Source organism: Arachis duranensis, chromosome 1, assembly GCF_000817695.3.
Source record: "Arachis duranensis cultivar V14167 chromosome 1, aradu.V14167.gnm2.J7QH, whole genome shotgun sequence".
Classification (NCBI taxonomy): Eukaryota; Viridiplantae; Streptophyta; class Magnoliopsida; order Fabales; family Fabaceae; genus Arachis; species Arachis duranensis.
Genome location: NC_029772.3, coordinates 97548335 through 97560404, shown reverse-complemented (window position 1 = coordinate 97560404; position 12070 = coordinate 97548335). Strand labels below are relative to the sequence as shown.

The window sequence follows — 12070 nt, the reverse complement described above, 5'->3', positions numbered from 1 at the left end:
CTCAGGCATGGTCTACTGTTTGCTTCCTTTGTCGGTGTAAACCACCATGGGAAGTCAACCCTTCTTGGTTGTGCTTTTCTTGGCAATGAGGAGATCCCTAGTTTCGAATGGGTGTTCACGCAGTGGGTGAGATGCATTGGGACTGCGCCAAAGGGTATCATCACTGACCAGTGCAAGGCGATGGCTGGTGCTATAAGGAAGGTCCTACCTGATACTGTCCACAGATGGTGCATTTGGCACATAATAAAGAAAACACAATTCAAGCTTGGTGGCTACGCTAGGTACGAAGAGTTGAGTGCAATGATGAATCACATTGTGTATAACTCTCCTTCGAGTGAATCGTTTGAAGTTGATTGGGCTGCTTTCATCAAAGAATTTGTGTTAGGCCATAACAGATGGTTAGCAGGACTGTGATCGTTAAATTAAATCCCGTCTGTTGGTTTCATGTTGCCTATTTATTCATCTAATTTTATTACTGTCGGGTGTTTCCGTTCTTCTATTTTTTTCTTAAGAAACGTAACTGAATTTTATACCTTGTTATGTCAGTGGATGTTCTTTTCAATACACATACTAATGTTTCTTTTCATAGTGTGTCTGGATATTTTTTTATCTGTTTTATCGATGCTTTGTAAGCTGTCATCCTGTTGGATATGAGCGACACTCTTATGCTATTTATTTTTCCCTGTGCAGATCTTTATGCGAATCGACGTAAGTGGGTGCCAATATTCTTCAAGAGTGAATTTTGGGTCGGCATGAGGAGCACACATCGGAGTGAAAGTATGCACGCATTCTACGGTGGATACCTTCATTGCAAGAGTGGATTGGTTCAGTTCGTCCATGAATACGATAACGTAGGAGCAAAAGGAGCTTGAAGATGATGCTGCGGACTCGAAAGGAGTCATCCCATGTATAGGGAGCACAGGCATTGAGCGACAGTTTCAACAGGAATACACCAGTAATATGTTCCGGACCCTTCAGCTGGAGGTAAGGAAAAAAACCGATTGTGTGGTTCGATCAACTGAACAAAATAGAGATACAATTTCTATTAAAGTGGATGAGCAGAAGGTATTTTGTGTTGTCACATCCTTGCGATCTGGTCATACTATAGAGTTGACACAGCACCGAGCTGCTATGTTCTTCCTCGATGGAGTAAGAATATCATCCGCAAGCACACTTACATTAAGAGTAGCCATGACGTGGCTCGGAGTAATGAAAGCCACAATTTGTTCAGGAATCTGTGTTCGGAGTTCTATAATGTTGCTCAGGAGTTTGTTTCTTGTGAAGAGGAAGCAGCCATCTTGCGAGCTGCCCTTTTGGATGCAAAGTTCAAGCTGACTGATCACCGTGCCAGCATGCGTTCCACTACTCTTGATGGGACTCAGAATACGATGCCCACACGGAGCACATGCGATGTTATTTTACATGACATACAGGGACCCTCAAGGGTGAAAACCAAAGGACGGCCTAAGGGTAAGAGACTTGGAGCAGAGTTGGACAAGTCAATTAAGAAGTCAATGGAAAAAAGGAAGAGGAAATCACACCCGGTATGTGTCAGAAGTGACGTCTATGTTAAATTGTTTATATGTGATAGTGTTCCTGTTTCTCATAAGTTGTTCTCTTTGTGTTGTGGATCTTGTAGGATGTTGTTGACCTTCAGACAGATAATGATTGCCAAGGTTCTGTGGACAACAGATTTGAGGATTCTACTATATGGAATTCATCAGATGGTGGCGGATTCATGGACCTGTTGAACTCTTTTAGGCATTTATAGCCATGTTTCTTGGCATGAGTAATTTGTCATACTTAGCTAGATTTCTTGTTCCTTTAGACACAACTGAATAAACTCTTCATTTTTCTGTTTTGTCACTTTCATTTATCCTGTTTTGAAGTATTCATTAAAAGAATCAAAAGTACAAATGTTGTTATTGTTCCCCAATATTTGGTTAGTATGGTTTTGAAGAAATGAGGTATCACTTATTTGTTCGCAAAAAAATAAATGTATTAAATCTGGACCGAAAATTGCCATTTAGAAAAAAAATCCATTCATATGTCAACGAAATGCACGCTGTCGTTAATGCGTAACACATGAAACATAGGAATCATATTCAAAACCATCCATTTTACAAGAAAAAGAAACATTCGTATGCCTATCAGTAGCAACATCCAATTAAAATCTTGGTTAAAGTATAGACGGATTACGCCCGAAGGCCGTGCAAAGGTTATACTTCCAGCAACGTCACAATTTTAGCAACAGAAAATAATGATAAAAAAATTAACGCCTCAACTTTGTTAACACCACGCTAGTAAATCAAATGAACTGTCACTTAAGCACAGTCATGCACAAAAGGGTTATAACAAAACACGAGCCGCATACTTTTGAATGAAGTACTCACAAGTTCAAATGACTAAGATATTATAGTTGATAAAGCAGATTCAGAATCATCCATCCTACAAGGAAAAGTAACATCCGTGTGCCTATTAGTAGCAACATCCAATTAAAATCCTGGTTAAAACTAATTGCTTGAGAATCCTGAAATACCTAACATACGAAACCTGCTGAGGAGTATCTAACAAAACACGAGCAATTCACTTCTCAATTAAGTATATACAAGTTCAAATTCCTAAAATATGATAGATCAACAAATAAATTCAGAACCATCCAATTTACAAAGAAAAGAAACATCCTAGTGCCTAGCGTGAGCACCATCCATGCAGAGGATTTGTCTTGATTGTCACAATCAACTTGACAAATTTCGCAACATGAAAACATGAACCTGCAGTGAAACAGGCTTTATTAGGCTCACACGAAACGAATCTAAGTCGGCAAATGGGTATATGAATGCATATAACTCTATCAGGAGGCCATGGATAAACTAAGGCATGTATATTGATTTTTTCTTACCTATGCATCTGTCTTCTTCCGTTGTCTCCCTCCCTTGGCTGGCTTTCTAGTGGGTAACCCCGCACGCTGCAGCATGCTCCTCGTGCTTGGTGTTGTGAAGGGTGATTTCACAGCCTTAGTCTTTTTCCTAGGCTGGTTGCGGCGCACAGGAGCGCTGTCCAATGCCTGCAGCGCCATCCCAATTTGTGAATTATGAGGACCCAAGACTATGTCTAGTATGATCTAATTCCCAAGACTATATTGATACGACTCAGCCAGATGAACCATGATGGCTTGCTTTACAGACCAATTTGGAACACGCCGCAAGAATCCGAATCCAATCTCATCAATCTCCGCAAGCTTCTCAACGGAGTTATTATTAGATAGCATTCTCATCATGTTATGAATGTAGCTGGGTGAGCATCGGGACTCTAACAATTTCTGTTAATTGTTACACAAACGGTAAGTCACACATACGATAATATGAATGGTAAACTGCGAATGGTAAAAACCATGTTACCTTTTTCCCCATGTTGGTTGGTTTTGCTGCAAATCAATCCTGCTACGGTCTCACAGAAAACAGCCCCTAAACCTTTAACGGAAACTGCTATACAAACATCATATGCAACATCAGAACAGTTCTCTATTAATACAATATCAAACCAACATTCAAAGTAGTAATTCTAACTACAGAAACATCCATTCGCTAGTTATAGCAAATCAGCAACATCCAACAAAGTGGTTCCTAAAGCTAATCATAGATTACAAAACAAGAATAAACAATTTCAAATTCTACGTTCTAGATATCTAATAAACACCAAGAGATGTAGTAACACCACCAACAAATATTGGCGAAGAAATCAAATTTACTTGCTAGTTGTTTATTAAATCAGTTCAGACCCAATCTCAGTTAGAAAAAAAATTACAATTAGTATTCTTTTAATTAGCTTGAGTGACTGATATGTCAATATACATATTCTTAATTTATTAAGTGCACGTGCATATATGAAAATTGAATCCTTGCAAAGAACCATAAGAAATTAAGAAATTTGAAAAATAGTGCTTGGAGTTCAATTTGAAAAAATGCATACCATAAGAAATTTGCAGTTGTAGCTATTTCATGTAGAAATGATAGGTGCATATAGATTTAATTTCTACGATAATAATATTTGCAAACAAAAATTAAGCTGTCCTGAACAAATAAAATCATATTTAATATCAGTCATCACAGAACTCAGCAAGCTATGTCCACCATTATGATTCACTCAATGTATGTATAGTGTATAAAGCTCATCATATATAATACAAGTACCAATTATTTAATCTTTATATAGGCTTAACTCTGGCAATTGATGAATTACCTAAATTATATTAGTGAAAAAAACAAATTTTCTTGCTGGTGGTTTATAAATTCATCTCAAACCCAACTCCAGTTAGAAAATATATCACAATTACCATTGAAGTACCTATCTTATTCCCAATGAATTTTTTTTAAAAAAAGCACTCCTTAACCAAAGATTACAAATAAGCCCATAACATAAAGCTCCAAAGAAGAAACACCCTTCAACAATAAAACATGTATAAATAAAGACACGGTCTTTAAATATATGTTCCATTTGGTAAAAAACTACATACACCCAAAAAGGGTCAAAAAGTAACAATTACAATAACAACAATAGCACCATTCACGTGTTCCTCATCAGCAAATCATTTTTTGTTGCTGGTGGTTTATAAAATCATCTCAAACCCAATTCCACAAAGTAAATATATCACAATTACCATTGAAGTACCTATCTTATTCCCAATGAATTAAAAAAAAACACTCCTTAACCAAAGATTACAAATAAGCCCATAGCATAAAGCTCCAATGAAGAAACACCCTTCAACAATAAAACATGTATAAATAAAGAAACGGTCTTTAAATATATGTTCCACTTGGTAAAGAACTACATACACCCAAAAAGGGTCAAAAAGTAACAATTACAAAATCAATAATAGCACCATTCACGTGTTCCTCATCAGCTTCTTTGAATTATCATCAAAGTTCAAATTTTATTTTTATAGGAAACTTACAAACTCCAACAGATTTCATCTAAAATCTCGTATAAATGTTACTCAGAAAACCAAACTTTTTTGGATTGGGTTTTATCTATTAAGAACATACCCAAATTCAATTAGGGATCAAGAAAAACATATTTACCTGTGATCAAACTTCCGAATAACATGAAAAGATGCAGCTAATACTCTTGACAACCACCAGTGATGCACCGAGGTTATATTACCTGATCAAAACCAAGATAGAAGAAACACCCACTCAATTAAAATTCACCATTACCACTACACAGAAAACTACTTCCAATTCTGTTTTCAAAACATGCATAACAAATCAGAGAAAACATCTACCATACCTGATAATTGGTGAGACGATCAGAAGATGCTGGGCTGGAGAACTAGAGGAACACCGGCGGATGGTGCAGCTGCAACAGGAGGCTTCCGGTGCGCCGGGTATACTTGCATGCAGCCGCAGAGTTCCCAGAGGCGTGGAGGCGCGAGGCGGGCTGAGGCTTCAGCGCGGGATTGCGGCGGCCGTAGAAGACAGAGAAGAGGGTTCTGCGATTTTCCCGGTGGTGTGACGCGTTTGAAGATGTTTTTGAAACTTCTGGTAAAACGGTGAAAGTAGGGTTTCTGATGAGGGTTATTCTGGTTTACCGTGGGTTAATTTTTGGGATGTTGGAGCCAATTGGGCTTCCGGTTCCAAGCCCAAATGCCCTTGGCTGATTCTTGGCTTATAGAGAGTTGGTTCCCTAGCATTATTGTTAAACATTTTTTTGTCTGCAAGAATAAAAGCACTTGTAGATTAATTTGTAGAAGCCTTGGTCTCTATGATTAGGATGTGATGATGATGTCAGAGACCCTTTAATACAGTTCCATATTTGAGTCTTTTTTGTTAACCATGATCATTTCAAATACATGTCTAATTGGAGAATATAAGGTGTAGCAGAATATCAAAGGCTCATAAACAGTAGAAAAATTGTGGCATTTCCCTTATAATAGAAAAGGAGCATAAATACCTGAGCATTGGCTTTAAGAGTGAGATTTTCAAAGACGTCGCACTTGACTCTTGCATTGAGCCTTCCATCAGTCAATATTCTCCCCAACAGCATCAACTAAACCAAGCACAATAATTTCATTGTTAATGAGTGTTGGAATCTACAACAACGAAACGAAACTAAGAAAAATCAGAGGGGGGAAGCACCTTGGGATGATCAATGAAGGTTGCACCAAACTCATAGTTAGCGGTAGGGATCTTAATAGTCTCTATTGACTGAGAAGGGATCTCAGTAGGCCCCATCAAAAGGCTGGTCGCAATCAGATTCCAACCAGGAACTAAATAAACAAATTAGATAAATATTTTTGCATAATTTAATTTGAAGTCAGCTAAAAGATATGAAGAGGTACCTGTGATTGAGGGAGAACTTCTGGTTGAGCATCTTGGTGAAATTAAGTCAGCTTGTAAGTCAGCTTCTCATTGATTTTCTTCACAATTTCGGGCAGAGTTTTGGATATGATCATGCCTTGAACTTGAACTAGCCTTTGTGCCAGAACAGGAACACCAACAATGGATTTGTCAATCTTTGAAAGCATTGGATGAGACTCAAAAAGCCTCTCTTCTTCAATCCTCGCCTCTTCATAAGATTCATCGCCAATCCTGTTCCTGATACAGACATAACCAAGACCAATGTTAACATCATCAACAGTTACCTTCTCCAACAAGCCTTCAGGAGACTTATCAGCCTTTGTTACAACAGCCAAGGTTCTCAAACCAGTTTTATCCACAGATTGAGACATTCTTATGGATTCACAAGTAGTAAAATCAACGGTAGCAGAAAGAACATTCAGAATAATGCTCTCTTCAGGCCTAATATACTCCATGATAATATCCTTGATCTGATCATAGATATTTTCAGGCTGGCCATGAACAGGAACCCTAGTTATACCAGGAAGATCCACTATTGTTAAGTTCTCTTCCAAACTAATACTGACAAAATATTGTAAACAATTATAATTCAGATTCAAACCAATCATAGTCCTCAATCAAAAGTTTGAATTAGAAACTAAAAAAGAAACTAAAAAAGCACATAGATCACAATAAGCAATGAGAAAGCACAGCGATTACGATAAGCAACAAAAATCATATGAATTTTGAGTTGAAGTCTGGAAAAAATATAATGCTGCCATTACGAAGATCACCTTGAATTTAGAATGCTTGAGAATAGGAGCATCGCCAGTGGCTCTCCGATGAACAACCACTGCCACAAAACCAAAACCCTAGTTCACACATCCTATCGGTTCGAACAGGGGGAAAGAGAGAGGTGGAACCGCGGCTGACGGTGGAACCGATTTTGGTCGCCACGGAGCTAGGGCTTGCGCGAAGGTATGCGAGCCAGAACTGAGGGGGATAAAAGGAGAGAGAGGCGCGGCGGTGGTGGAGCTTGAGCTTGCTTTGTTCTGCGAACGAGAAAGAACGAGAGAGACATGGGCTGTATTCTACTGGTTCAGTGTTTGGTTCAGTGTTTAAAGAAGAGGAGAAGAAGGAGAAGTTAGCTGCGGCGGTTAGAGTGGCCAGCGGTGGCGCTGTGGGGAATGCTAGGTTTGATTTGTGTGTTGTGAATGAATGGAGCTCGGGCATAAACTTAACCCCAACTATCATAAACCTAAAATATCAACATTTCCAACGAAAAATTTTAAATTATAGACGAAAAATTCGTCTGTAATAATTTAATAAAATGCAGCATTTTGTCCATTTAATTATAGATGGATTTTTCGTCTGTAACCATTTTTCACAAAAAAAATAATTTTTTCGACAGAATTATCAACGGATTTTCTTTTCCGTCTGTAATTTATGCTAATTCATTTTTTTGTTTTCCGACAAAAATTCCTTCTAAAATTCTGTCTGTATTTTCGTAGAAAAAATCCGTCGAAAATATTCGTCTGTAATAATTAGTTTTCTAATAGTGAATGTCACATTAGAAAATGGCACGTCTTTTAACAACATTTTCATGGAGTACATTAACCATCACTAACGCAGTTAGAAGGAACACGAGTGGCTTACCTGAGGTTGTAGTGGCCCGTTTCACCCACCAAATATTACTTGGACTTATCTTCACTCCCAAGGAATAATGCATAGCGATGTGAAGCGGCAGAATGACTTGGTAATAGCATAAGGAGCCAAGATAGCTAATTTGAATTGCACTCTTAAGGTGGTGGCCGATGATGAGGGTGTGATTGCAGGACGTCGGCGCACAAGGCACGTGGAGAGAAGTAGAAATTTTCTGTTGATGTGTGGGTACTTGGATGTGTAGTGTTGGAAATGATAATAGAAGAGCCACTCTGGTACTATCTACATGATAATGACATTGTTAAAGTACTTTATCAGATTAGTTTTTGAGATGAGGTGCCAGAAATTCTAAGCCATGTCTCAGAAGAAGGAAAGGATTTTTTGGCAAAATGTTTCAAGAGAGACCCTAGTGAGAGGGGGTTGGTTAAGGAACTTCTTGGGCATGGATTTGTTCATGCCTTTAATGAGCATATTGATTATGAGCTCGAGTTGGGTAGTTTTGAGCATTTATATACTTCCATGGGTGTGTTAGAGACGGAATAGGACTATACATAGACAACAACATCCAATTCTTGTTGTCATCGTTTGAAAAGTCCTGTTAATTCTGCTTTTACCTATGCTTCCTGATACTCACTGATACTAAAAAAAGTGAATTTTTTATCTATTAATACTTAATAGCACCAACTTTGAAAACTAAAAACTAAGATAACATGAAGGAAAAAATTTCATAAAATAGAGTGATATATACTAATTAATCGAAGAGGTACATCCGAGTTGATCGTTAGATTTATAAACAGGATTAATAGTAAAATTAATTACTGAAAGATAAGTGTTTTCTAAATTCATTTTTAAAAGATTTTATTAATAAAATTACTCTGTTAAAGATTACAAATTAATCATTTTTGTCTTTCGATTATTCTATTAACTGTTTTCATCAATAATTAATAATATAAAATGTTAATTTATAGCATACATGACATTTAACATGTCCAAAATAAATGTTTAAGAAAATCTATTAATTTAGTTGTTAAGTTATATTGGGTTAAGGTTTATGTAATTAGAAAAATAGATTAAACTGATACATTCTAAATTTATTTTATTCCATGAAATATTTTTGTTATTTTTTAATTTTTTTTTTGTATTTCTTCCATCTAAAGACATGATTTGTGGGTTGTATGAAGCAAATACAATGATATTTGGTGTTTGGGAATGTGATGATGCGTGAATTAATGTGAGATGTTATGAAAATTGATTTCCTAAAAACAAGTTTTAACTTGCTTTGCTTTCTGTTTTTACCTATGCCTCCCAACCTTAAAAACTAAAAACTAAGATAACGGTGAAAAAAAATTTTATAAAACAGAGTGATATATACTAATTAATTCACGCGGTACATTTGAGTTGATTGTTAGATTTATAAACAGGATTAATAGTCAAATTAGTTATTGAAAGATGAGTTTGATTTTCTAAATTTATTTTTGAAAGATTTTATTAATTAAATTACTCTTTTAAATATTACAAATTAATTATTTTTGTCTTTCCATCACTCTATTAACCATTTTTGTTAATAATTGATGTTATAGAATGCTAATTGACAGTATACATGACACTTAACATGTCCAAAAATAAATATATATGAAAATCTATTAATTTAAAAGCTAAGTTATATTGAGTTAATGTTTATATAATTAGAAAAATAGACTAAACGGATAGAATTTTATAAATATATTTAATCATCTTTCAATTATTAATAGAATGACATAAGAACAAAAATAATTAATTTATAATATTTAAAAAATTAATTTAATTAATAAAATCTTTTAAAAAATAATTTAAAAAATGACTCATTTTAAAGGACTAATTTAAATTATATATAAAAGTAACCATGCTAAGTGGATGCTGATAACTGTCCTGAAAATTGAGATACTACTGCATGATAAAGCATACACAAGTGAAAAATGGAAGTGAAATTTCAATTATGGAGCAATCTGCAGACATTAATTAAGGCGTCTAAGGTACAATACATCAATACAATAACAAATTCTAGCAAAGTTAGGCAACCAAGATAACTAAAGTTACATTAAACACCATCTTCATGCATTTCTCTGTGGTCAGTCAAATCTTAAGTGGTGACGCCTAACAAACAAATCAGCACTATATTTCTGTCATCACATAAAAGTATTCACTATTTTCCAGGACTAGATTTTGCCCTGTTGTTTTTGCTGTATTTTCTTACATATTCTTCTTGGAGACTGAGTGTGACAATCTCCTATCCAAGACTTGTAGCTTCTTGCGGAGGTTGTGATTCTCCTCAAGTACACGCTGGTACTCAAGAAGAAAACCCTGAAATTGTTTTCTCAAAGCAGTTACATTGGCTTCTGCAACATCAACGTCTTTAGCTTTAGAGTTGAGATCAGATTCTAGCTGTATAATCTCCACTTTCAATTTGTCTCTTTCTTCTTCCAATGCTTTAGTTGCCTCCAATCTTTTCATTACCACAAGATTCTTTCTTCTAATTCGGAGTTCTCTCATGCAGTGATGTAATCTATCTATTATAACTGCAAGAAAAAGGACGGCACCTGCAAATTATTTGCCAAAACTGAATGACAAATAATCCCTTTGAAATTCAGAAGATTAAAGGATACTAAACACAACATAATTATGGTACTAATGTCCTTGTGAACCAAGTGCGATGTTGAAAAACCATATACCAAAAATAGCAAAGATACCAATGAGAGTAGTTTGGAGGAGATGATTGGCCATGAGAAGCTGATCGGTGGGATTGAGATGAACATGGCCATCATCATGGATTTGTCGCTTTTGAATGTTGATTATTCCGTAGACGCCGGAAAGAAGGAGGGCTACAAGGGAGGCGGCGGCAGTGTTGAGGACGAGGGGTCCGCGGGCACGCTTGAGGCGGTCAAGGGTGAGGATGAGAAGCTTTCTAAATGGGGTCTTGAATAGAAGAATTACAATCACAACCGCCTCCCAAAATATGAGGAGGAACAACACCTCAATCATCACTCCTGATTCTTCTTTGTGCCTCAGATCGCAAGTTTCATTGGGATCACATCCCACTCACTCACGGACACATCATCATCACATACTATGTGACCTAATGTTTTTTTGTTTGAATCAAGATCTATCTCTGTTTTTTGGTCAACACTTTGAGATGATTGTTCATGCCCTATTTCTTGAGTTGGGCCTTGATTTTTTAACTCTTAGTAATACATTGGTGTGTGTTGCAGTTTTCCACCTCATATTAGAGAAATATGGTTTTGATGAATAATATCGAGGGTCCATCTAGTGTAAAGATAGATATGTACAGATTTTTGTCGTTTTGTGGCTGAAAAAGCGTGTCATTAAAAGTGTTGTTTAAAGAAAAAGTGTTACCCTTAATCGTTAACTTGACTCTGATACCAATTTTTAAAAGTCGATTTTTCCTGTAATTTCCTTTTCGAAATTTCTATTAACTCTTCATATTTTGCTTCGAATAAGTTTGTAATTTGTATAGATTCGGTTGGTGGTGCTTTATAATTTGCAATTTCATAATCGAAAGTATTGACCATTCCTACTATTACTAATTCTGATTTTTATAATTTTTCAATTTTATAGTTTTTCAATCTTGTTTTAGTTTATAATATTCTTTTTTGCATGGATTATTGTATATAAAATCTTTTATCTGTTTGTCTTTTTCTTTAATATAATTTCTCAAATCCTCAATTACTTCTTTTATTTCTACACTTTCTCTTGTTTCTAAATATCTGTTTAATTTTTCAATTTCATTCTCTATTTTTTCTTTTAGCAGCTTTAATTCTTTTAAGTCATAATATGGTTTTCCAGGCATTTATAAATTTTTTAAGTTTAGCTCCAACTTGTTTATATTTGTTCTTATTTCTATTCTTTTTATTATAAGGTCATTAATTTCGAACTGAAGATTATTTAATTCCCTTTTATATTCCTTTATTTTACTTTCTAATTTTTTCGCCCTTTTTCTTTTTATTTTATTTTCTGGTTTTTCAATCTTTGTATGCTTCATTATTTATCTTAGAATTTCTGCAAATTCTATCATT

The 12070-nt window shown here is 35.5% G+C and overlaps 2 protein-coding genes and 1 long non-coding RNA gene across 5 annotated transcripts; 1 reads left to right on the top strand and 2 right to left on the bottom strand.

The window, feature by feature from the left end:
- The first annotated feature begins 6 nt into the window (after positions 1-6).
- LOC127744899 (uncharacterized) lies at positions 7-1873 on the top strand. The gene is made up of 3 exons (XR_008006169.1): positions 7-281; positions 691-1544; positions 1640-1873. It is a non-coding gene; the product is annotated as an uncharacterized LOC127744899 (long non-coding RNA).
- Positions 1874-6382: 4509 nt separating this feature from the next.
- LOC107467454 (dynamin-related protein 4C-like) lies at positions 6383-7517 on the bottom strand. Its single transcript, XM_052251748.1, has 2 exons — positions 7133-7517; positions 6383-6869 (listed from the first exon to the last, which is right to left on the bottom strand). Exons 1-2 carry the CDS (start codon positions 7162-7164, stop codon positions 6383-6385), a joined length of 519 nt encoding a protein of 172 aa, XP_052107708.1. The 5' UTR covers positions 7165-7517.
- Positions 7518-9949: 2432 nt separating this feature from the next.
- Positions 9950-11193, bottom strand: LOC107466540 (uncharacterized). 3 transcript variants are annotated; one of them, XM_016085527.3, is made up of 2 exons: positions 10709-11193; positions 9950-10576 (listed from the first exon to the last, which is right to left on the bottom strand). In XM_016085527.3, the coding sequence occupies exons 1-2, from the start codon at positions 11016-11018 to the stop codon at positions 10230-10232; spliced, it is 657 nt and encodes a 218-aa protein (XP_015941013.1). In that variant the 5' UTR covers positions 11019-11193; the 3' UTR covers positions 9950-10229. The 3 variants fall into 3 exon arrangements, with proteins under 3 accessions (XP_015941013.1, XP_015941034.1, XP_015941019.1); XM_016085548.3 differs by having other exon boundaries at positions 9950-10555; positions 10727-11193; XM_016085533.3 differs by having other exon boundaries at positions 10727-11187.
- Positions 11194-12070: the final 877 nt, after the last annotated feature.

Coding starts and splice junctions, on each gene's coding strand:
- LOC107467454 (XM_052251748.1), bottom strand. CDS start 7,164: ATGCTCCTATTCTCAAGCATTCTAAATTCAAG. Junction 6,870..7,132: donor TCAAGCATTCTAAATTCAAG/GTGATCTTCGTA, acceptor TGGTATAACTAG/GGTTCCTGTTCATGGCCAGC.
- LOC107466540 (XM_016085527.3), bottom strand. CDS start 11,018: ATGATTGAGGTGTTGTTCCTCCTCATATTTTGGGAGGCGGTTGTGATT. Junction 10,577..10,708: donor TGGTATCTTTGCTATTTTTG/GTATATGGTTTT, acceptor AATAATTTGCAG/GTGCCGTCCTTTTTCTTGCA.